Below are 25,756 nucleotides of genomic sequence, written 5' to 3' on the forward strand. Positions count from 1 at the left end.
TTTTAAGTATGTAGCATGAGCCGTCACACTGTCTTACTTTCACCATAATCCTCATGTGATGTTTAAACTTTTAAATGTGCTGGATATGTAGCAGACATTTTACCACACATTTCCCCGCATGAAGATGCACACAAAATGTTTTCAGAGCATGTGACCACAAGGTCTCAGATGCTTAGATAAAAAAACAAAGCATTACTAATGCCGGCTGGAGATTCCCCCTTATTACATCAACTTCCCACACTCTGTACTGTACGTCACAAATACCGACAATGTAGACTACTGTCAGATCAGTCTGCAACACAAGCGTATTTGTCTCTGCTGTAGGAAGTGATGTCATGTAGACAGGGTGAATCACACCAGACCCATAAGGATTGGGGATTCCAGTCCTTGACCAAACCTGTCTGATGTCAGACCACACCAGTCAAGGTAATGAGACACCAATTAGGGCTCATCTTGTGCTGACTACACCGTCATGTGTCAACCGCTTGTGGGGTTCACTGACCTGCATTTACCACTTCTGACATACGCTTCACAAGAATACATTATCTTCAATGACTCAATACAGGGAAGGATGTAACTCATAATCACACGGATGCCTTACTGTATGTGTCTGATGTATAGATCAACATGGATAAGTCAGTTATGTGTAACTTTATGCAGCATACAGCAAAAACACTAGAGGCAAATAAGACTTTGTTCTTACCCAGTTTTTACAAATGACAAATTAGTGCTATAACGTTAAATGTGAAGTTTCTGCAAAACACCATAGAAGGACATATTAGGCTAGAGAACATGAAAAAGGAACAATTATGAATAAAGTTACATGGAATAATTTAATGTATTTGTCAGGATTATACAAATACACAGGAAAAATAGAAGTCAGTGAATATAGTATTTGCCTGGTATAGAAGGATATAGGATGAGAGCAACACCACAAATAACAAAAATATTTACTTTATATAATATGAAGCTGGATCTAACATAGACATTCTGCTTTTGAATAACACAACATTGCAAAAAACAATCAGTGAAGGATAGGAATGTACACAAAACAAAGTATTAAAGCAATACAGTACACCAAACAGTAACAGGCTGAAGCCCTGGGTGTGTTTGCACATCCAAACACTCTCTAGGGACAAGCACTCATTCAGTATCACATTAGCGAGCCAGCAGGATGGGAGAAGAGATAAAGATCTCCCGCTCTTTGCATTGTCTGTTCACCATTCTGTAGCACTATACAGATATTCTTTCATATTACACAACTTCAATAACTGCTGAGAGTTCCGTTTCTATGGAAATACCTTTTTTTACAACATGGCCAACTCTTCTTAATATTGTAAAGAAATACTTTGTTTTTATATTTTCTTCATTTTTTAGAAGGCTCACAGATTTGGCAGCGTATAGATAAATAAAAACAACACAAAACACAGACACAACGACAATTATCTACCATGCTTTAGAGAAGCAGTTGGGGCCGACACTGGCTGGTAGATGTCCCTATAACAGCAATTAATAGCGATGATTCACTACACAGTACCAGTCAAAAGTTTGGACACACCTTTAAAATGTTTTGGAGAAGTTTTTTCTTTACTTTTATTATTTTCTGCATTGTAGATAACACTTTTCTTGTTTAGTACATAATTCCATACGCGTTCTCTCGTAGTTTAAATGTCTTCAGTATTAATATTCAAATGTAGAAAATAATAAAAGTAAAGTAAAAACTTCTCAAGAAATCAGAAAGTGTGTCCAAACTTTTGACTGGTACTGTGGATCCTAAAGCCATGCAGGAGGGGGTGCATGAGTGTGAACACCTAATAGTGAACACCTAAATGAAAGCCACTACACAACACCATTCTGCTGATGGCACAAAGCTGGATCACTTGGAGAAGGCAGCGAAGTCAGCACAGGCAAGAACGACTGACCAAAGATTATATACACATCTTAGATTTGAAAAGGTGGCAGTTGCCGGTGTGGGTTATCTAGAACATATTTCATATGGTGTTAAGGTGGCGTGTTTCCCACAAGAGACATCTTTTGTAGCCTGGACTGTATCTTTTGAACGTATTGTTACACAATACTTACCCTAGCCACAAAATCGTACATATGTTTAAAAAGTTCACAATACAATTAAGGTGACGTTAAGTTTTGGCCAGTAGAAAACTCTAAAGAAGATGGGGCATACTGATTGAGCAGAATTTGGGTGGGTGAATCCTAGGGATAAACTTAAGTACTATATCTGGTGGCGCACTGCCTAAAGAGAAGCAATATAGAGGTGGCATTCATATTCATGTCATAGTTTTCCTCTCCATGTGCAGAACAAAATGAATAGCTAAATGAATACATTTATAATGAAAAAATACACACACTCTTCCCTCACCTACGGCTATAAGCAGTGGTGCTAGAAAATGTGTGAACCCTAAAGATCCCTGAAACTGTGCACAGAAGACCTAAAAAGTGACCAGATCCTATAAAAATTTGGTTAGGATATCTATTCACAATAAATGGTGCACTTTAGCATAATTTATTATTTTATAATTTGGGCAATAAATAAAGTGATCGTTACTTAACACAAAATGACCAATACCATTTACTGGAAGGGAACAGTAATGGGAAGTAGGAGTTCTCAAGCTTTTTAGTATAACTGTACTTTCAATACTCATGGACATACTGCGAGTCAAACAAATCAAATCAAAGGACAAATCAAATGACCTTGATGTGGACGAATTCAAACATGCCAGTATCACATGGAATCATGAGATCACATGGAACTAGGGATTGTCTGTAGGGTATTCCAGGGTTGTGAAAGGCACAAAAAAAAAATGTTCTTATTTCAATAATACAGCAATTTTGAGTATGGTGACTGAAAGATTGTTTTTAAATTCTGCTTTACCAGACAACACCCTTCAGTCAATTTCACTCTGATCTTTAATTCTGCAATGATGAGAAAATGGGAGCCTCTTCAACTGAGGTTTGTTGGGAACGTCCCTTACTAAATGGAAACATCACCACAGAGGAAAGGTATGGTAGTGACCTCATCTTGCCCCAAGCTGTGCGGGGTTTCCTTGACAAAATAACACCACTTAATTAACAACGCGGTGTTCATTCACAGGAGAAAAGTGTTGGACTACACAGAGGTATGCGTATGTGACATGGAATATAATCATCAACCAAAATAGTGTTGGAAACAACAAGAGATCAAACAAACAAAATACTTTCAGTCCATGGCGAAACTCACTTACACACTCGCATGCTGAGCAATTATGTCAGCCATTTCTACGACACACCCTGGTGGTTCAGGGTGTAATACTCAAGACAAGACTCCCTACAGAGGAGGCCTCTAGGTTCAGCAAGCATGCTGCATACCACAGCAGAACACTGGGATTTGTGCACGGGCAACACCTCAGGCTGGAGCTCACTAGTAAGGTTAACTCACGCTTTTGCACAAACAATACAAGGTAAGCGATGAGGGAGTGAAAGCTAGGCTTGTTCTAGAAGCCACTGGAAGAGAGACTTGTGACCGTGCATCCTGCTGTCACCCGCTGGATCCTCCAGCTGGGATTCCTCGTAATATCTCATCAGGGCCTGGAGCAGCTCACCGATTCGCCACTGCCGCTCCTTCACCTTCTGCATGACCTCCGGAAGCTAAAGGAAAGAAAAGGGTAAAACACAAACAGTAAACACAAACAGTAAAAACAACAGGGATTTTGTCATTTAAGACTTCTTGATCCCTGTTCATTGCATTTCAATGATCGCACCTTTAAAAAAACGTACATAATACTTTCAGACAGCAGTCATCTATGCAGAATTGCCAACATTGTGGTGTGCCAATCTGTACTCAATGGTTGTAAATTAGTATTTATCCTTAAGTTAAATCTGTACTGCGTTAGTGGACGCCACAGGCAAACATTTTAAAGAAACAATATTGTGGGATTCAGTCTACAAAACAAAGACCTATTTGTAGTCTGTAAGATCACTTTTGGATGGGGTCTCTTTTCTAAAAGTTCACAATTCTCAATTACTATTTGTGAGTCCTTTGTAAGGTTAGACTGATTTACTTTCAATTTTATATATTTTCTATTTTTCAGTGGCTTACTTGGCACCCCAGATATAAAAAATTATAATTCCGCCAAAACATTCTGACACATCAACTGCACTTTCTTTGTTATGTTACTGTCATGAATCAGACAAGGATTAGCTAGGAGCACACACACAGCAGAAATGCCCCTGTCTCTACCAAACTCATTGAATCCATTCTGCCCGAGATTACGTTTGTACATGTGAGTGAATAGATAGCATATGATAGGTGTCTGCATGTGAAGTTTTTTCTTTACTTTTATTATTTTCTACATGGTAGATAACACTTTTTTTGTTTAGTACATCATTCCATATGTGTTCTCTCCTAGTTAAAATGTCTTCAGCATTAATATACAATGTAGAAAATAATAAAAGTAAAGAAAACACTTTAAAAATTAAAGGTGTGTCCAAACCTTTGACTGGTACTGTATATGCAAAACACGTAATTGGATCTGACCTGCTGGATCTCCCTGTTGTTCTGATGGGCCAGATGGAGAACAGGCAGCTCAGCGATGGAGGCTGCAATCCACTGGAGCAGGCTCCGCAGCTGGGGGTCCAGGCCAGGTTCCCTCAGTTCCGTGTTCATCACCAACAGCGGCCGCTCTCCTTGTACATGGACCCGTTCCACACGTGCTGTGCCTGCAGGCACAACAGCTCTTTTCAGACACTCCTTTATATGCTGTATACGTCACAGGTTGTCAGTCGTGATCATGAATCCATCCAGCACTGCATGTTCTCCATCTGCATATCTTACTGAAGCCATCAGCAGTACTCTTGAATGGCTTCAATCTGATTTGGTTAAACAGGAACATACAACTTACTGTAATCAATCCTTGGAGCATTAAACTTACTCTAATTAATCCGTGGAGCATTAAATTTACTCTAATCGATCCGTGGAGCATTAAACTTACTCTATTCAATCCTTGGAGCATTTAACTTACTCTATTCAATCCTTGGAGCATTAAACTTACTCTAATCAATCAGTGGAGCATTAAACCTACTCTGATCAATCCTTGGAGCATTAAACTTACTAAAATCGATCCGTGGAGCATTAAAGTTACTCTAATTAATCCTTGGAGCCCTAAACTTACTCTCATCAATCCGTGGAGCATTAAACTTACTCTAATCAATCCGTGGAGCATTAAACCTAGTTTGATCAATCCTTGGAGCATTAAACTTACTCTAATCGATCCGTGGAGCATTAAACTTACTTTAATCGATCCTTGGAGCATTAAACTTACTCTAATCAATCCGTGGAGCATTAAACTTACTCTCGTCAATCCGTGGAGCATTAAACTTACTCTCGTCAATCCGTGGAGCATTAAACTAACTCTAATTAATCCGTGGAGCATTAAACTTACTCTAATCAATCCTTGGAGCATTAAACTTACTCTCCTCAATCCGTGGAGCATTAAACTTACTCTCGTCAATCCGCGGAGCATTAAATTTACTCTCGTCAATCCGTGGAGCATTAAACTTACTCTAATTAATCCGTGGAACATTTAACTTACTCTAATCAATCCGTGGAGCATTAAACTAACTCTAATCGATCCTTGGAGCATTACACTAACTCTAATCAATCCGTGGAGCATTAAACTAACTCTAATCGATCCTTGGAGCATTAAACTTACTCTCCTCAATCCGTGGAGCATTAAACTTACTCTCGTCAATCCGCGGAGCATTACACTAACTCTAATCAATCCTTGGAGCATTACACTAACTCTAATCAATCCGTGGAGCATTAAACTAACTCTAATTAATCCGTGGAGCATTAAACTTACTCTAATCAATCCTTGGAGCATTAAACTTACTCTCCTCAATCCGTGGAGCATTTAACTTACTCTCATCAATCCTTGGAGCATTAAACTTACTCTCCTCAATCCGTGGAGCATTAAACTTACTCTCGTCAATCCGCAGAGCATTAAACTTACTCTCGTCAATCCGTGGAGCATTAAACTTACTCTAATTAATCCGTGGAACATTTAACTTACTCTAATCAATCCTTGGAGCATTACACTAACTCTAATCAATCCGTGGAGCATTAAACTAACTCTAATCGATCCGTGGAGCATTACACTAACTCTAATCAATCCGTGGAGCATTAAACTTACTCTAATCGATCCTTGGAGCATGGCTAAATGGAAAACAGGCAGTACAGGGGGACCCATCAGAAGGACTGAGGAACCCTGATCTATGTCTTGTTAAACTCCAATTTGAACACAAACATGGATCGGACCCACAGACAGTCAACCAGGAAAAAGCTTAAAATCATATATGAAACACATGGTGTAAACATGCTGACAAGGACACAGAGTTGAACTGTATCCTAAATCACAATGCAAACTCTCATCAACAAGCCCACAAGATGGCTGTGTTTCCCACGCTCCTGGGCGGACTAGGCAAGACACAAAAGTACTTAAACTAAAATCATCTGCAGACATTTTCAGATCTTCTCTGACAGTCTCTCTGGGAAAATCAAGTGTGGCTTGTGAGGGAATGGTAAATTCCCCTCTGAGACACCCCAAAGCACTGTATGGCTGTACCAAGGATGAATCGGGGAAACGTGTGTGTGTGTGTGTGTGAATGTGTGAGTGTGTGTGTGTGTGTGTGTGTGTGTGTGTGTGTGCCAGTGGTGGGAGTTTGAAGAAAAATACTTCAGGCTTTGGTTTTTAGAGTAAACAACATTACTCCTGTGGCAGGTAGCATTGCTTTTATTACCATTTGATTCCTCCTTGATCTCCAATTCTTTTTCGTCAGTGCAATCACTGCAATGAAAAATATCAAACAAGAACAGAAAGTCATGGCGCAGTGATTATAACAGGAAACATACAAAAAAACATAAATTCGTTGAGATGGAGGGAAAGACAAAAGTAAGGGAGAAAAATACAGCAACTAAAATTCTCATTTTTTACAGTAACTCATTATATCCCACATTATACTGTAGTTCCTAATATGGTTTTCAAAATTCTATAACTTAAGGGTGAATGGGAAATACTTTTACTAGATAGGTCACTAAAACCTATACATTTCATTGCTGATCTATGAGGAAGCCCTGTGAGGCATTGCCGTCTCTTGCAAATGTAACTGGTGTTTTTTCCATATTTTTAAGTGTAAACAAGAAATCTCCCCCTCTGGTTCTAAATATAGACCATTGTTGACATAGCCCAAGGCAACAGTTGCAATTATACTTTATGCCCATTCAACAGTGCATTGTGCACCCATATATATATATATCATATCCATGTTGGATGACATGAATTATACAAAGATGCCTGTTGCCACTGCAATGACTCATTCTCTCCCTGTGCCATTAAGCTTTATGAGGATCATGCCTGGGATATCTTCTATCACTCGTTCATCCAACATGCAGTGCGTGGACTAAACACAAACCCTGATTTAAGTGACTAATTCCAATGTGGTAACTGTGTGAATGGAAGACAATAACGCCATTTTTCTTTTTCTTTTTTTTTCTGGGAGAGAGGATAAGAAACAGCAAGAAACATGCACAGGCAGTGTCTAATCCCTCCAGTCATATATCGTCAGTGCAAAATGCCCACAGGGAGGTTGTGTTCTGCTCAGACCAACCTGTCTGATGGAGAGAAGGATAAACGCTCTTCATAAACCTCTCCCTCTAAACCCAGGCTGCTCCAGCTACTGCTGTTCCCATTACTGCTGGGGGAGAGAGGAGGAGCATTCAGCGACGTCCTGCAGCAACCTACTCTACATCTGTCACACTTTTCACTGGAGATTCCTTTTCCATACTGGGCAACAGTAGTATCGTAGCCCGACCTATTAGCCCCCACGCACTGGTACACGTAACTTACTATTCATTTAACTGCCAACCATGATCGCGGATTTCGGAAAACGTAAGTCCCTGCCCAAAAAGGGTATTTAAATTAGATTTGTAGCAAAAATGGCACATATACAGCATATTGAAGTGTATAAGATAGTGTTGTGTAGGGCCTAATAGGTCGCGGGGAGTAATAGGTCGCGTTACTATATCTATGTTCCACTCTACCTTATGTCCTGTCTTAGATATTCTACATAACATGGAAAAACGATTATGTTTAGTTTACATTAACTGTGATTTTACACTCTCGTTGAAATATAAAATAACACTAAGTTCCCGGAACACTGCCTCAAGCTGAATTGACTGTTCAAGGCCAAATCTTTAAAACATATTTTGAGAGCTTCACAATGGTTTTGGTTTTCAAAATTTAAGTAGTTGTTCATGCGTACTTGCTCCCAAACTGTCTAAACTTTTGGTAGACAATTCCTCATTCCTCACAAGCAAATTAAGAGACAGTTGTACTCCAGCTAGTTTTCTTTCTTCTTGAAATTGGTACATCCGGATGTAATCTCTTCAGATATGGCTGTTTACAGTTGCTGCAATGTTTCAGTCAAATTCTTTACACTTAAGTGAGAGATGATAACAGTGATAATTGGTGAAAATCTGTAAAAATTCAGTGCACTAGTCCATCAAGCAGGTCTGCTAACAGTTCAACTTTACAACACAATACCTCTTTTCTGGTGACATTTGCACCATATAGAGGTCATTACAGAGGTTATGCCACTAAAAAGCTGAAAATGTTGTAAAATTGTGGAGCACTTTTACCTGTCACTCAGATGGAAGAAACTGCTGCTCTCATCTGGATGGTCATCCTCAAAACTCAAGTTAGACCAGCTACCCAGACTGTCATCTCCAACACTTAGCTGCTGGCTTATAGTCGATTCTGTTGCATTGATACCCTCTTTCCCTGATGTGCTGCGACAGAAATAAGTCGTTCTTTTTTTATAAAAGCTAATCCACCAAGAATTATAAGAAAACAAACAATGTCTTTATGACTGAGGGAACACAAAATGTATTTAAGTTTAAAATTCAAAACTCAACATGGCTGCAAATAAATCAACACGCCCTACTGAACAGCAGACATGTACAGAACGAGTCATCAAGTGGTTTTACCTCAAATTGATGGTTTGGCAGACATTGGACAATGCTGACGTCATTATCTCTGTGGTGAGGCTTTCCGCAAAGCTTGCTCCATCATGACCGATTCCACTGTCTGCATTCAGGCTAGTACTGCTCATCTCTTTCTTGGCTTTCGCAATGGCTGTCGACACCATGTCTTCTGCAAACATGGCCCTCTTATCCAAGTGAATATGAATCTTGGGAATTTCAAGTCCACTTGCTGCATCAAGACACTGTCTTCTCGGCATACCCTGATAGTGATGCCTACCCGACTTTCCATAACCCAAGCAATCACTAACATGGCCGTGGTGGCATCCTTGAAAGGTCGAGGTGGGCCTGGCGTCTGCATCCCACAGTCTTTCAGAACGTGAGAGTTTTTCCAGAGTTTTTCCTCCTGCAGACTGTTGCGCAACAGTCCCTAAGGTCATTTCCAAAGTGTCATCTACAATTTTTTGGGCATAGTGCTCAATCACTTGCATTATGCCATTGTTGTAACAGCTATCATTTAAGCTCCCCGTGCTATGGTACTGTCTCTTTTTTTCTGTGTTAGGCAATATAGAACAAGAAAGCGTATTTGCCAAGAAACTCTCTGCCTTGTCCTCAAACTTCGTTTTTTTATACAGGCAGGAGTCAGTCAGTGATTTGGGTAAACGCACTGAGGACACTTGGAGTTTCCTTGTAACATCACAGGTAATACTATATGCCAATGACTCTGCAAAGTTGACAAATTCAATGTACTCATTCTTATTGTCCTGCCCATCATCACACAGAGGCTGTACATCACCACTAATGGAACAGGCTTTACCAATAGCTCCTCTGGTGGGAAATGTTTGAGACACTGACATTCGACATAGACTCTGACTGCTATTACAGGGCAGATGCCGCAAGGAATAACGTCTTAGGGGAGACTTCTGCTTTAGTTTGCGAGCTGTATGGGTAAGCCCAGCCTTTATTGATCTACATGCCAGCTGACTGGCATAGTGATCCAAAATGAGTTCCCTGCTTCCACCTTCTCTCTTCAAAACTTTAATGAGGTACCCAGCATACTCATCGGAGACACTCTCACAACTAGGGTACTCAGAGGACATCCCACTGGAACTACTGCTATGGGCATTTAGAACTGACGTTAGACAATCACTGGACCACTTATCGGCCATATTACTTAAGCTTTCAGTTTTGCAATCAGATTCACGACTCTGCAGTTCTCTTGATGTGCTCCTTTGGAGAGCGTCATGGTGGCCAGGGCTTGTAATCATCCTTTTCTTCACATCACTCATAACTTCTCCTGCAATTTCACCAGCATACATCCACAAAACATTAAGGGTCTGCTCTGAGAACTTTGCACTGTGTGAGACAACATCTTTGCTTTCAGTGTCAGATTTATATAGGATATCCTCCACACCCATGGAATCCATTTCAGTTGCCATAGAAACTATATGGTATGCTAAACGCCCTGCATAGTGGAGAGCTCCATTCTCCACCATTTTGTCTTCAAGATTGATGTCATGTTCTGATTCACCTTTATTCCCTAAACCTGAATGACGCCTTCCCTCTAGAACATCTTCCTCCATCCCACCTGCCTCTTTAGACGAGGATCTAGTATGCATCAGGTCTGCCTTATCAGAGTCTGAGCCTGCTTCTTTCTGACCAAGGGAAGGGGCTGTTGAAGGAGACGATTTCTTGGTGAATTTGCCCTTGAACCGCTTGGAAAATTGCTTGTTTTTTCTTTCATTACAGACCTCTAAAGGTTGCTGTGGGGCAGAGGGTGCACTAGGTTCAGCACCACATTTTCGCTCAGAACCATGGAGTGTTTCCTCTGTGAGGATCTTTCTGCCTCCTCCATCAAATATGGGTACATCCAAAGTGTCCTTCATCAAAACAGGATCAGCTTCTGAGGTTGCCTGATTGACAGGGGGCTGATCCTGGAGCAGGAGATCACAGGTTTCTTTTCTTTCACTCTTTGAGACAGACATAGTTAAGAGGTTACGTTCAGAACTCTGACAGGCTGCATCATGGGACTTTGAATGTAACGCCTGAGTCGCTCCTTGACCTACTGACAGGTGACCTCCCACTGATTTACTCAGAAAGCCAGCACAGTCCTCCACTTTTTTCTTGACTTTAGAAGAAGTCATTAGGTCAAATGCTTCACTCACTATTCTGTCCACCATGGTACCAGACATATTATTAAAAGAGGCTTTTCCTGAAATACTGTCATCTTGTGAAACGGTCATAGTATCTGACTCTCCTTCAATGTTAGTGTTAGTATCAGCAGTCTCTTCAAGACTTTGCAAGTCGGAGATGGCTTTTCCAGCCACAGGCACTGACACAGAACTAGCCATCCCAGACACACAATACAGAGCCTTCTGCACGGTGCAGTCATCCTGCACTGGATCAGATGGCGGAAGGCGGCCTTGGAATTCAGGATTATTGTTTGTGGAAGGACAGGTTGTTTTGGACTCCTCAGAACTGACATGACAAATGTTGTCTACGGAGACACTGATGGCTGCTTGGGTGGTAAATGCGATGTCTGCCTGTGACAGTTCTATGAATGCCTCCTGAAGGACAGATTCTGAGAGGTCTGTGGCATACGAAGAAACCACTTCCTCTTGTTGCTCAAAAGAATAATCTTTTGGTGTCAACGGTGTCGAGGGATGTGAAAACTGGCAGACCTCCATCATACCCTCAAAGACTAATTCTTCAGCCAAATCTGCGGCAAATTGTGTAACAGTGTTATTAAACATTTGACTTTTCAACGATAGGAAATCTCTGAGCGCCCCTGACACAGCCTCTCCAACGAGAAAGCCAGCCAGTCCATTTATGGCACGTTCTTTTAACACATATGCACGACGCATGCCTATCTCATGAAAGGCCATTTGAAACACTGAAGAGGTTAGCCTAGCAGCTAAATGACAAAGTGTAGTAGTACAAGAGGTCACCCCTTTCTGGATGTCTCTTAAGGCACTGCCAACACTAATTTCAACCAGATCTGTGGCAAATCGCTGAATTCCATTTTTGAGAGACTGGTACTTCTGCTGTGACTTGGCAACTGTCACTGTTTCTTGAATGTCAGCCAACTTCATAAGATGACCACTGATGCTCGTAAATTCTTTGTGACAAACACAACTCAGGTTCTTATTCATGTTCATGTCAACGGGGGATGGGTAGCCACACACGGATCCGAGAATTTCCTTGGACAGATTGCTTGCAAAATCAGAATAGGTCTTATATAAGGAACACACATCCTGAGGTTTACGTAACTCTGAAATGTCATCTGATTTCCAGAAACATTCCAGGGTGACCCCTTCTCCCAGTGGGCTAAAAGCAGACGAGCAGACTGGACTGAACAGTGCTCCACTATCATCACAGGATGTCTTTACTAGTCGAGGAGAATCCGGACCATCGGAGTGAACACCATATGGAGAACCTGGCTTCAATGGGGTTGGTTTCCTGATGTTGTCTGGGAGAATGGAATGGTCAAATTTGTGAGGGTTCATAGTCGAATAACCCCTGTTCACACGTTTAGAGTCAGTGTCTTTAGACGACTTCTTTGTCAGTGAATGGCCAGAGGTGATTTGACCTTTTGGTACTTTGTTGGAAGACTGGAGTATTAGGTCCAAGTCTTCAAATTGATCAAAACTATCAAAGAATTCACTGACCTCTGAGTCAGAGTCCTCTACATCGTCCTTGAGGATAGGGAGTTTGGGAATGTCAAGCTTTGCCTTAAGACTCTTTTGATAGTCCACTTCGTCTAAGAATATAATAGGACTGGGGCTGGAACAGTTTGATTCATCTGACTCTGACGGGGAGCGTGGGATGTCTTGAACTTTAGGTTGAATGTCTGACATATACAACCTATTCTGGCTCTCATTTCCTGAAAAACACGTTGAAGTGGGACCCAACTGGACAGAGAGAGACCCCTCAGGGGTGTACTTCTGCTTTCTTGAGCCCCTCTTGGATGAATTGCCTATGATGATGTGAGAGCCGGTCATATCTTTGCAGTATCTGGAGACTGTCTGGGAAGCAACATCACGCTGATTTCGCTGACTGCAGGAAGCAGAAACTAGGAAAAAGATACACAAAAATAAGGAAATGCGTAGATCCATTATGTTTCAAATGTATTTTGAATAAATGTCACATTCTGCTGTTTGGTGTGCAAGAACATATTAAATGCACACAGAATAACACAAAACATAGATGTAAACTGATTAAGAAAACACATATAACACACGCCAATGTTACAAACTTTTCAAATGACCTACATGAACATTCTCCATTTTCCTCCTCTTCTAAGTGCTCAAAGGCGGTGACAAAGTCCTCTTCAATGGATGAAACGGAGTGGTTGGTGTCGTCATCTTCTGTCTGCCCCGACTCTGACACCCCCCTCTGTAGGGACTGCAGTTCCAAGGCATACCTGATTCCTGCTGTGTATCGGGTGAGCAGCCCCAGGAGGGTGGTCACATTGATCTGGGTAGCATGACTATGCCGAAATATACAGATGGCTTTGGACAAGCTAGTCTGAAAAAAAGAACAGAAACACAGAGACAATTGATGTAACAAACTGTTGCTAAAGATGGGGCCACCTATTTTGAATGGTAGGGGAAGCATTAATTATTAGAAGATAGCTGAAAATGATGGACTTGTTTGTAAAACTGGATGCTTTCTTAAATTATGTGTGATTATTGTATGGTTTGGTACCCTATCATATTTTCTGCTGCCTTTCTACCAAATAAAAATAATTATAAAAAAAAAACAAAAAAAAAAAAACTGTTGCTAAAGATGTACAGCAGAGCTAGGCTAGCTAGTATGAATTCCCATATTCATGAAGACCTCACATCAAAGTTTCCAAACCACTAAAAGGATAGAGAATCCACTATTCTTAAGGGAAAATATTCCAATCATAGAAAGTTTATCATTTCAGAAGTTCTTCATTTCCTTTACAAGGTGAAAACTGTATTTATGATGTTCAAGGAACATCTTGAGAACTCAAGGCCTCTCAGGCCGGTGCCATTATTAATGTATCTAGTCATTTAGAAATTAATACAAAACCTCTCCGGCAACAACACAGCTATTGTCTAGACTTAATTTTCATGGTATGTACTTCAGGGAGATCACTGTCAACTGCACTGTCCATAGGTCGCTGTGACACAACTGTTTTTCCAAACATAATACAAATCTTATCTTATTCACATAAATTCAATTCTGATCAAGTTCATGCTCATGACTGTAGATATGCCCCGCAAAATATGCCCCACAAACACAGCAGGCAAGGATTTTGTATGTAGATAGCATCTCTCTTTGTACGTTGGCATGGGAAGAATGGGATAAGTCACACAAATTGAAAATGGTAGGTAGATAATAAAGGCAATTACTGTGAATGCAAAATAATGCAGCATTTTCTGGGGGGAAAGAAAAGCTGTCTAGTTTCACCTGTGAAAGACTGTCTTTCCGCTCAAGGATCTTCTTGGAGTCCTTAAGAAGCAACACCTCTTCATTTTTGAGACTATGTACATGCAGCGATCTAAGCAGCTCAGCCATGTCAGGGGGGCCACATGGCAGGACCTGAGTTCAGAACAGAAAGGGCATGATTTATTTTATGTAAATATGAATCAATATTCATTGTAATTGCTATGTATAACAACATGTATAAAAAACTATTTTACTTACCCTTGTTGTTGAATCCTCCCCTTCTGTGTGACTCGGCAAACACACAAAGTTGATCTAAAGACAGCAAAGTTGTCATTACGGAATGATATTTATTAGCAAAATAAACCACATTTAGTCTAATCTATTTCAGTATTTTAAAGAAAGAAAAAAATCTACAATTTAACTAATATTTGCCACAAGATATTTGCTTTTTCAGTTTTTTACCACAAATATAGTTAAATGCAAAACATATTTGCAAACCTCTGTCGGACACTGTGAGCTTCTGTGGTGCTGAAGCTCCAAAAACACACTGCAAAGCTCCCTCCTGTTCTTCAGCAGCGTCTTCACACACACAGCTGCATTTTCACGCACGGTCTAGTCAAACACAAACACAAGGCGAAGATTTCCATCATCGGGAGAATTTTCAATCATTTTTATTCCTATTACACATTTGTAAAACCCCATTTCCGGAAAGCTGTGGCAAAATGAAAAACGCTAATAAAAAACAAAAAACAGATTTATAAAATATCTATACTACATCACATCACTTGATGTTTTATCCTGTAAATGTTTTACCCAAAAAAGATAAACTGAAATTGGGACAGTGGAAAGTGTGTGGAACATTATTGACCCATTTTGTCTTACTAACACTAAACCTGATTTAATTAAGGCACCTGTTCAAGTTTAGCAAGTGGAATTTTCTTTTTCTGTGCAATTGTATGGGGCCACCTTTGCCATATTTTGAGCCACACATTTTCAATCAGTGACAGGACTGCTGGCATGATCCTCACTTCACTTCCGATGCTCTTCCGTTCATCAAAGATGAGACTGAGTACTGAGTAGTGCTCCTGGACAGTGTTGATGTAAGGCATTTGCTTTGTATTAGGCCTTGAAATTTTTCTGTGGATAGAGTGGCAAATGTTGTCTGACAAAAATTACGGACGTATCTCTGTGCCCATATCATGGAATCCATTGGTCAGTTGAATTACTGTCATTACAATTATTTCTGGTTTATTTAAAATTATTTTTTATTATTTTTTTTATTTGTATTTATAACTGTCCTGATATATAAGCTGATATGTTTTAGGCTCATTTGTTGACTGGCTGCATTACATGTGCATCCAGAATGTGCTGATATTTAGTGGTATTTATAGCCTGTATAACTGTATAAAGATGTTTTTTAGGTCAAAGGAAATTGCAAGCTAGAAGTGCTTTTCAAAACCCTTCTGCTACTTGTGGGTACCAAATAGTTAATGAAAAAAAAAAATTAAAGTGAGTAAAGCGCTTGATACAGGGGGTCTATTTACATCTTTTCACTTTAAAAACCATCAGAATACACATGTTTCCCAGTGGTGCCCAACCTTTTCCATACAAAAGTAAGTCAAAATAAAATGTTTAAATTCTGCTTTCTGTTTTCATCTTCTTTTTTTATTTATTGCCTAAACCTTTTTAGAAATGGGGTCAATCCAGAAGTAGGTAAATAAGGCACCTAAAGAGTAAGACAGCACACTAAAGAGAATCACAGAAAAAATGTGTCATTTATAAGAGGTAACTCTTTATTGCAGTGCATGCAGAATTAAGAAGAAGAGAAGATACCTCTTTCCTAAGGGTGGCCCGACTCTTCAAGAGGATCCCTTTGATTCGAGCGCAGGCATCCATGGTTGGGCCAAGATGGTGCTAGGGATCTTACAGGCCCTCAACTTTTGTGAGAGGAAGCTATCAAGGAAACAAAAACACAACTTAAGTTCAATTCTATATCAGAAAATCGTTCATCAATGACAAGCTTAACAATGTGCCATAAAAGTAAGAATTCTCAAGACAAGGCAAGTCAGAGCAAAAATAGAACTAGTGAAAAGTTGATTTGTGAAATAATATTCAGTTAGAGGTCTGGACGGTGGACCATAAAACTGCATGATTAAAAATGATTTTAAATATATGGTCCTCAGAGACTCATGTTTGTTTTAGAATCTGGAGTAAAACATTATTAATTATGTCAATGTTCATCTAAATCTGGGTTACGATGGTGCATTTGACCGAATAAAAAAGCCTGTCACATTCATTACCACATTACTGTTGACAGCACATGACACAGCTCCTCAGAATACATTTGATACCATCTCAAGCTCACAATACGGCAACATTCAGATATCACAGCTCAAAGTAATGTATTTGGCAACAGTTAAGAGCATAGTCTAGTGCGTGCAAAACACGTGTACTGTCACACATATTAAGATGTGAGACGGCTCTGCATGAGTTCAATAGGCTAAACCTTATCTGATTAACCCAGAAGTACAGCAAGAAACAATGCAGAGGGGAAAAACCTCCTGAGGGGCCTGATCGTATCAGCACATTGTGCAAAATGTCAGACTGGAAAGAGATAGGCATTTCTAAGAAAGCAGTAGAAAATGCAGAACTGCACAACAAAGACACCTCAGTTTCCTGAAGAAGGTGACACGAACACAGATAAACGAATGTCTGTATGCAATGTGAGCAATAATCTTCATCATGATGTGGGGCTAAAGAAAACTAATGTCAAGGCAATATTATTTTGAATAGCCCATTAGAAGAAGAACAGGACCTGGGCCAATGTGCTTTCTGGGGAAATAGTTTGATAATAAATGTATACAAGACTGAAGCATAGCATAAGGGGTCAGGAGATTTGAAATGTAGTCTGGAGCTAGACCATTTTCAGCCTTAAAAACAAAGAACAACATCTTTCAATCAATCCTAAACTTCACAAAGAGCCAATGTAGTGAAACTAAAACAGCTTTCATATGCTCAAACCTCTCGGTCTATCAGCCGCATTTTGGACAATTTAAAAAATGGTCCAGCCTAGAAGATTTAAAAGTGTGGACCACCTTCTCACAATCTTCAGGTGATAGGAAATTCCACTCTTTGGCTATTGTTTTCAGTTGGTAAAATAAGGCACTAGCAACAGAGCATATTTGTCTGTGAAATTTGTATTCTGTATCAAAAAACACCCCAAGGTTCTCAACTAATTTTGGTATGGTGCAAGTGGAAGTTCTGATGTATGTACTGACGGGGGAGCCAAAGTTAATAACCTATGTCTGGTTCTCATTCAGCTTCAGGAATCTATTACCAATCCAGAACCTAATATCATCTAGGCAGTCATGACCATGACCAGACCTAAATAGGGAAATAAATCTGGGTATTATCAGCACAGCAATGATAAGACATCCCATGCTTTCTGATTATCTGTCCAAAGGGTAATCAATAGTGAGGACGGAAAGGGACCCAATATCAAACCCTGGGGAACTCCACACGAGAGTGGGGTAACATTCGAGAAGATGCCACTATTATTTGCCAAAAAAGTCCTGATCCTCCAACTGCTAGTAAAACTCTGGTCCGCTGTATCAAAGGCAGCTGCCAACAATGAATTGTCTGTTAGCTTGTTTGGACACCCTCATCCAGTGTGGCACGTAAAGATTCGACTCACTTACATGCACACTGCACATCATCAGGACAGAGGTGTCAGTTAGAGCAGTGTCGATACCTCAAAAGTGCTAGGAACAGAAGTGACGCCAAAATGTGTGGAATAATACAAAATTATTACTGGAAATGCATTTCTGAAAGAAAATATGATTGTGCTTGTGCTGTGATTGTAATTTGTAGACTAGATTATTAGATTAGATTCAACTTTATTGTCATTGCACAGAGTACAAGTACTGAGACAACGAAATGCAGTTTAGCATCTAACCAGAAGTGCAAAATAGCAATAAAAGTGCAGAGTATGTGCATATGTTAAGTGGAATAAGTGAATAAATAAGATACAGTAAGAGTTAAACATGAAAAATGAACAGAATTGGGACTAGCAGCAATTGAGGTAGGAAGTGTAGATAGATATGAAAAAATATAAAGTGCAGGTGTAAGTATTAGTGGTTGTGAACACTTCAACCTATGCTAGAATGGTTTGGCACTGCTACAGCCTCATGTTGGTAATAGAACATTTATAATTGTGGCACACAATACACAGCAACAAGTTCACCATGAAATTATTATTCCAAAGAACATATTTGCATGCACACAGCAGATGTCAGAGCCGTTTAGAAAGAGTTGTACAACTCCTGTTGACTTCAATGGATCTTTTCCCTATATGGCAGATAGGCCTAGCACAAGAGGCAGCTCCAAACAGTGGTGTCAGTCAATGCAACTAAATCTGTTCTGAAAACGATGCAGAACTATTACGTTTATTACTAGGGATACAATGGTACTTGCTATCTTGTCGAACTGCTCAGTATGCCCCCTATGTCTCTATAAACATACGTGAACCGTGTTATCGAACGGACACAGTTCCAACCAGATGTCTCATTTACATCTCATTTAAATCTTTTCTGTTATGCTTATGTTAACAATTTTTTTTAATTTTTTATTTTATTGTATTATTATAGTTAGTTTCTAATATGTAGGCACTCTGAATCCTTTGAATGAAAAGCGTTAAAATAAAATGAATTATTATTATTATTATCACCATAACCCAGCTGTATCCCCTCAGGTGGAGCAAGGAAAGGCCACTCATTAGCCAAAGCTCAACTATCTCTTTTTGTTGCCTTCCCACAAGAATTTGCAACAATTTTTAAAAAGAAACTAAAAGAGCACTCGGAGAATGCAGACCTCTGTCAAGGCTAAATGCCTTATCTCGCAACATTAGCTAAAGTTAAACTGAATCCGTAGGAGCACCTCTCGAGTCGGATCTAAAAATGTAATGGTTTCTTCCTTGGCCCATGGTACACGTTTCCACCAAGTTTCATCGAAATCAGGCAGGTAGTTTTTGCATAATCCTGCCACCAGACAGACTATCAAATGGACTGAACCGGCAATAAAACCTCATTTGCGGAGGTAATAATGAAAGCAGTGGGAGAATACATAGCCAAAGACTTGAAGCCCTATTCACTGGTTACTGTTCATTTTGTCACCTGACAAAAAAAATTCTGAACTCTATAAAACATCACAGAGAGAAATTGAAAAATCAGACCTTATCTAGCTAACAAAAATAGATCATTGTTTGAAAGGTGAAGTGTTTTCATTTTGTACATGTATAGATACCGAAACCGTATCGTTACCGTGGACCAAAACATTTGATACATACCGAACCATGGGTCCACTGTGACGTTGTGACCTATGTATTTTATTGTGTAGTTCCAAAAAGTATTTTTTTAAATAAGGGATTTCCCTTTTCAATGGAATGGGCTGTTTCTAAACAGATTAAAGCCTAAAATGTAATAGTTTGAATTTGATCCACGTTATGTATATAAAGAAAAATAAGTCCTTTGATATAGGCTACTTATTATCTCTGTTTATATCTCTATAGGCAGTTCATGGAATACTGAGCTATGTTTTGATTAGCTTTAATAATTTTCTTGGAAGTTTCTCAACTGATCAGCAGAACGCCTTAAGGGGTAAGGGGGTTGAATATACAGGTTTGCTGTAAATGTCCTTGCAAACGGTGAGTATAGCGTGGCACCAGTAGAATGTGCTGAAGTGCTGAAAAGATGCTAATAAGTTGTCCAATCACTAATCAGCATTTGAATGTACACCCAGAGTGAGCTTAATGATAACACTATGCATCGTTGATATTTCACTACATATGCCTACCCAGAGTTATCTAAATGATAACAGTATGCATAGGTGATGTTTGACTATGCTACCCAGTCATTTAAATTATAACACCATGCATAGGTGATACCTGACTTCATATGCCTACTCAGGGCCTGATTTACTAATATGCGAGCGCTGCTTAATCTGCGTTCGCAAATTAACGCACAGTGTTTTTGCGCATTTTCCTTGGTATTTATCAACCCAGATCGCGCTGGGCAATCTGTGTTTACTCCGCCCTATATAGGTCCTGATTTACTAACACTGCGACCGCTGCTTAAACTGCTGTCGCACATTAACGCACGGTGTTTTTGCGCATTTTCCGTGGTATTTATTTAGGAAGAGAAAATGAAGGTTCAGCGAGGTGGAGATATATATATATTGGTTCACGTTCGCTCAATCACTGAACCTGATTCAATGTGTGCGCTGCTATATTGTTGTTCTGCCCGCCATCACCTACAGCGAGATGTTTAAAAGAACACGATTATAAAGAATATGCTATTGGTGGCAGTAATGCATAAACTGTCTATTATAACAATATAGATGTGTACATGGCGAGATTAATAATTTCTACAAGGGACATGGGTTCACTACAATATGGACGTGGGTGCAATCAATGGTTCCGATTACGTTCGGAAAGTTTGCGATTTCAAAGTCCACAATTGCGTTCAGAGCCAAACTCGCGGCATTGTATGGGTAGCTAGCGATAGTCATGGCTCTGTGTGTGTGTGGGTGTGTGTGTGTGCGCAAGTTCAATGCCTCTCTCTCTCTCTCTCTCGCTCCTGCGGGCAACGAGAGTGAAGTGTCTTTCTCCCGTGTCTGCGGGGCAACGTGAGTTATAAGTCAATGTTAATGTTGACGGTGGAAAGGGAAATTCACTTTTCCACAAACTGGTTGAAATTATCCGGAGGCCAATATTTGCAAATTAGTTTTAACAACTGATGGAATGGAATGTGATCGCTGGGTGGAGGGTTGGATGTCTCTCTGATCTGGTCCAGTAATTGAAGTATCGCGTGGCTGGTTAACCTGTACGGTCTAATGATTTGTGGTTCGCTTAACTGAAAATGTGTTATAGGAGTTGAAAAAAATATTTCTGTGCGCTGTCTCTGTCTTCTTTCTTCGCCTTGCTGTTATCACTGCTGCCATATCAACGTTTTCAGACTCAATGGAAATGCGCTGGCTGGTAAAGACGTGCTTTTATGAGGCGGAGAATTGGCGCGCAAACCGGAGACTTGCGCTCGCCAGGCAGTTTAGTAGATACCACGCAATACATCATTAGGCGCACTTACCTTCTCTCCTCCCATGTAAAGTGCGCTTCACGCCTACGTTACCACCCACGTCCACGTAACCTCCCCTGTTCACACCCACAGGCGTTAATATGCGCTGCGCCCCCTTAGTAAATACCGTTTTATGTTTACGACCGCTATTTTACGCCAGAAATGGGCGCAATCCTGTTAGTAAATCAGGCCCTCAGTCATTTAAATTATACTATGCATAGGTGACTACATATGCCTACCCAGAGTATTTTCAACTATAACACATAGGTGATATTGTACTACATGCCTACCCAGAGGCATTTAAATTATAACACATAGGTGATTGTTGTTAGTTTGTTAATGATGAGTGTGAAAATGCCACTGTGAGTCCAACACGAACACATGTTTTACAATTACAGTTTTAAACCTTGATACAAACTCAGGAAAGCTTTTGATGATTTGAATTAACCTAAATTAACCCAAATTAACCTGAATTAACCCAAATGTATTCCCTCAATTGCTGATGATCCTACCACAGACACAAACAGAATACCCTCATTACTAACACCAGTTGTGCTTTAAAGCTACTGAGAATGAGATACCTGTCCACCCCTGGACATGTAGTGGAGGAGGCTGGTGTCATGTGACTGCATCAGTATGTCAATGCAATAATAATGGTAACAGTATAATGTCTGCATTAATCCACCAAGGATATTATTGGGTTCAAACATCGAAGCTTCATGTCGCCTAGTCTTTCTATCTTTATTTTTCTTGTAGGGTTGGTTTAAACACAGTACTGTCCTTATGTTCTGTGCACTGCTTTCATTCTCATGCCTGACTTGCTGGGTGACAGCTAGCTGTGATGTTACTGTGCTGCTGCATTGCATAGTGAGCTCATACTTATCTATAGCCTACTCTAATTAAGCCTAGAACCTTTATGACCTTTATCTTAATAATTTAAGACAACAAATTGCAGGCTTCAGTCTCTTAAAGCAGATTTTCCAATGTCGGCCTTCGGAGGATCCAGATAGTCTCATGGATGAATCAACACATTTTGCACAGATCTTTAACACCCCTCCATTTCACAACTGACAGAATAGTTTGGCCTGTAAAATAAGGATGTGGGTTTGTTGTAATTCGAAGAGGGGTAATGCAAGATCTTGGGGATTTCCTTTTTATATTAACGTAGATATACCAGGTCTCTTGTAAATTATTGTAGCATTCATCACTGAATGACCTCAATAGCATCATGTCCCATCGCTCGGAAATCTGCACTATAGCAATCTAACCTTCACTGGAAACTAGGCGTATTCAGACACAATCTTAGTGTGGCCTAGCATATCTGCTCTCATTTCTTACTATTAAAAATCAGAATACAACGTTATCCTAGAGCCAAAGCAAACTAACACCGATTCCATCCAACGGATATCTGGTCAGGAGTGCTGGCCTTTTTGCAAACAGAGATCACTGAAGAAACGCCTGACTTTTCCGTGTTGGGTGACTGGTTGTTTCGTCCAGTATTAAAGTTTCTCAAAGTGGAAATATTTAAGTGACACCGACGTCTCCCAGTATCCATAATCAAGACTCATGTTTGCCACCGAAGAGCCCGATGTAATTTTGTTTGTTTGGTGGATTTCGCTGCACTCTGCCTGCACGTAGCTCTATTCAGTTACCATTACCTAACCAGCTGACGTTAATGGAACCTGCTGCTAGCTTGCTAGCTAGCAAGCTAATGTACGCGTTCTTATTGTGCCTCGGCTTGATTTCCACTACAAAAGCTGTGTATGTTTTAATAATTCGTATCGTTAGATAACACTGCACAGCTCATTGTGGTGTCGTTCTTACCTTAAACTGACAGGCCAGTGCTGATTGTTCCCTGTGTCTGATCATTTCATCAAAACAAGAAAACCGAGACCAAAGCAATCGAGTTATTGTACAAGTCGAGTACAAGTCTTTGATTGGGCTGAATCGAGCACAGACTTAACGATCACGCTAACAGTCTGCGCCACCTCGGTCACTCCATTTGGAAGATATACCTTCATTTTTCAAGATAATAAACATATTCGCCAGATCTTTCAATTCAGAAAAAGAATAACACCTACAGCGAAATCTACTGGGGATCTTTGATTCAGGACTTAACTGGCAAAAAGCTTAGCTGTTACCCAATAAATACTGTATCACAAATAAGGTCAAGGAGGTTCCCTTCAAAATTCTACAATATATCCAGTGAATGTCAATATCATTTTTCAATCCACGAATAAAAAAAGACTACAAGGACAGCTATCCTTCCATGTATTTAAACTAGAAATGGACTCACTTCCTAATTATCTTTATTTGGTCAAAAATGACCAAATCAATTATAGACTTTTATGTCTCCTCCACACGGTTGTTAAAGCATAATTATTTGTTTTGTGATTTATTTTTATTCATTTTTTTCTCTGTTGTTGTCATTATTCATTGTCATTTGTCTGTGTATGTTTTAATGTATTGCTGTGCCAATATAATTGGAGAACCACCTGGAGAAGAACCACAGAACAGGAGATGCAGAACGAAGGGCCCTCAGGACAGCCTGGCAACAACTGGAGGGGAGGGCCCAAGACAGGAAAGGATGGAGGGGCTTCGTCGATGGCCTATGTTCCTCTGGGAACTTAAAGGCCTAAGTAAGTAAGTGTGCCAATATAATGTGTGATGTTAAAAGAATACTCTATTTTTCAAGGTGTTTCCAAGAGTGGCCTTATCCAAAGTGTATCTTCTGTAATGAAACCAACCTCAGATTCCCTTAAAGGCACCCAGTGCAACTTTCGAGGCTTAAAAATAAACATTCAATTTCTAGTCTTTTTTACACGTAGTAAGTTTCAATAACTCCATACCATTACATATCGACATTCAAGGAGCAAAGATGAGACGTTGTTGTGTGGTGAAAATCGATAACAACAACAATCGCCGCCATTTTCTTTATTTATTGGTGCCCACAATAAATAAAGCAGGATTCCAGTCAATGGAAAAATGGCCTCTCCCCACCGGCGATTGTTGTTGTTTACGATTTTCTATCAGTTCTCACCACACAACGACGTCTCATCTTTGCTCCTTGAATGTCGATATGTAATGGTATGGAGTTATTGAAACTTACTACGTGTAAAAAAGACTAGAAATTGAATGTTTATTTTTCATTGAATGTTTATATAAAGTTGCACTGGGTGCCTTTAAACCCTTAACTTATTTTGAGTTGATACCATATACCTAGACTTCATCATCCATGAAACCTGATTTTAAGGTTTTTGTCCCTAAGTGGGCGTGTCCCTTGTTGCTGACACCCTATGAAGTGCTCAAAGCACTTTTGGGCAAAAGTGTGGGTATCATAACTGCTAGAGTACCTTATCTCCAATTGGTACGTCATAGAAGGTGCAGCGTTTTTGATGTATGGGGTTTTTCCGGCAAATTTGATTTTGCCTGAGAAGTGGGTCTGGCAAAGTTTGTACAGAAGTTCATTTCAGCATTCTCAGGATCCCTGGGACCAATCACAAACTGGCTTTTGGCTACCTGGCGCGCCATTGGCGGATTTAAAATAACCACGTCTACGTAACAAAAGTGAAAGCAAAGAGAGAAGCACAGCATAACTATATACTGCTCTCGCGGCTGTCTTGGATGATTTCAAAGGCAAGTTTTCTTTGAAAATAGAACAGAAACCTGCTCTGGAGCAATTCATACAGAAAAAAGATGTGTTTGATTTATTACCGATCGTTGTATCGTTGTATAGTATCGTTGGTCTGATTGGTTAAAGGCGTGTCCAATTACGTGACTGAAGTGGACCTCCATTTAGTAGTTCGCCAGACTAACTGAGCAAATGAAATGCAGTGAAGGGGCGGGGAATTCCCAGACAACGACATTAGGGCATCAAAATGGAAATATTCTGGATAAGGCAATCTTTATGATAATGACATTTACTTCACCATATTAGCACATTTGCATCATTATTTGATACTTTGGGCGTTAAAAAGAGCGCTAAAACTAGCCGCAAGAGCGTTGCCCTTTATTTATTGGTGCCACCTCTGTCCCTATGCTTACCAATCCATCAGGTTCTAATGGAACAGATGCACAATGCGTAGAGTAACAAAGACATGATCACGGTCAACATTGAAAGTTTCCAAGACACATTTCGAGACTTAAACGGTCAACTGAGTTCAACAGGCTGACCAAGTAA

The 25,756-nt window shown here is 40.0% G+C and overlaps 1 protein-coding gene across 4 annotated transcripts; it reads right to left on the reverse strand.

Annotated features, from left to right (window-relative positions):
* Positions 1–814: 814 nt before the first annotated feature.
* Positions 815–23,483, reverse strand: akap11 (A kinase (PRKA) anchor protein 11). Of its 4 annotated transcripts, none has more exons than XM_080838975.1 (12): positions 23,401–23,483; positions 16,283–16,402; positions 14,948–15,061; positions 14,708–14,761; positions 14,471–14,602; positions 13,303–13,558; positions 9,038–13,103; positions 8,690–8,839; positions 7,660–7,743; positions 6,793–6,839; positions 4,532–4,713; positions 815–3,642 (listed from the first exon to the last, which is right to left on the reverse strand). In XM_080838975.1, exons 2-12 carry the CDS (start codon positions 16,343–16,345, stop codon positions 3,478–3,480), a joined length of 5,313 nt encoding a protein of 1,770 aa, XP_080695101.1. In that variant the 5' UTR covers positions 16,346–16,402; positions 23,401–23,483; the 3' UTR covers positions 815–3,477. The 4 variants fall into 4 exon arrangements, 2 of the variants coding, with proteins under 2 accessions (XP_080695101.1, XP_080695100.1); XM_080838974.1 differs by having other exon boundaries at positions 7,660–7,746; XR_013968657.1 differs by lacking the exons at positions 815–3,642; positions 4,532–4,713; positions 6,793–6,839 and having other exon boundaries at positions 8,690–8,831.
* Between the last annotated feature and the right edge of the window lie 2,273 nt (positions 23,484–25,756).

Source organism: Sprattus sprattus, assembly GCF_963457725.1.
Source record: "Sprattus sprattus genome assembly, chromosome: 5".
Classification (NCBI taxonomy): Eukaryota; Metazoa; Chordata; class Actinopteri; order Clupeiformes; family Clupeidae; genus Sprattus; species Sprattus sprattus.

What these genes read in the sequence shown, in the direction of transcription:
- akap11 (XM_080838974.1), bottom strand. Translation starts at nt 16,345, where the DNA reads ATGGATGCCTGCGCTCGAATCAAAGGGATCCTCTTGAAGAGTCGGGCC. An exon ending in GCTCACAGTGTCCGACAGAG is followed by an intron (nt 14,762 to 14,947) that starts GTTTGCAAATAT and finishes TGCTGTCTTTAG; the next exon opens with ATCAACTTTGTGTGTTTGCC. An exon ending in TTCTTCCATCTGAGTGACAG is followed by an intron (nt 7,747 to 8,689) that starts GTAAAAGTGCTC and finishes TCTCTCCCCCAG; the next exon opens with CAGTAATGGGAACAGCAGTA.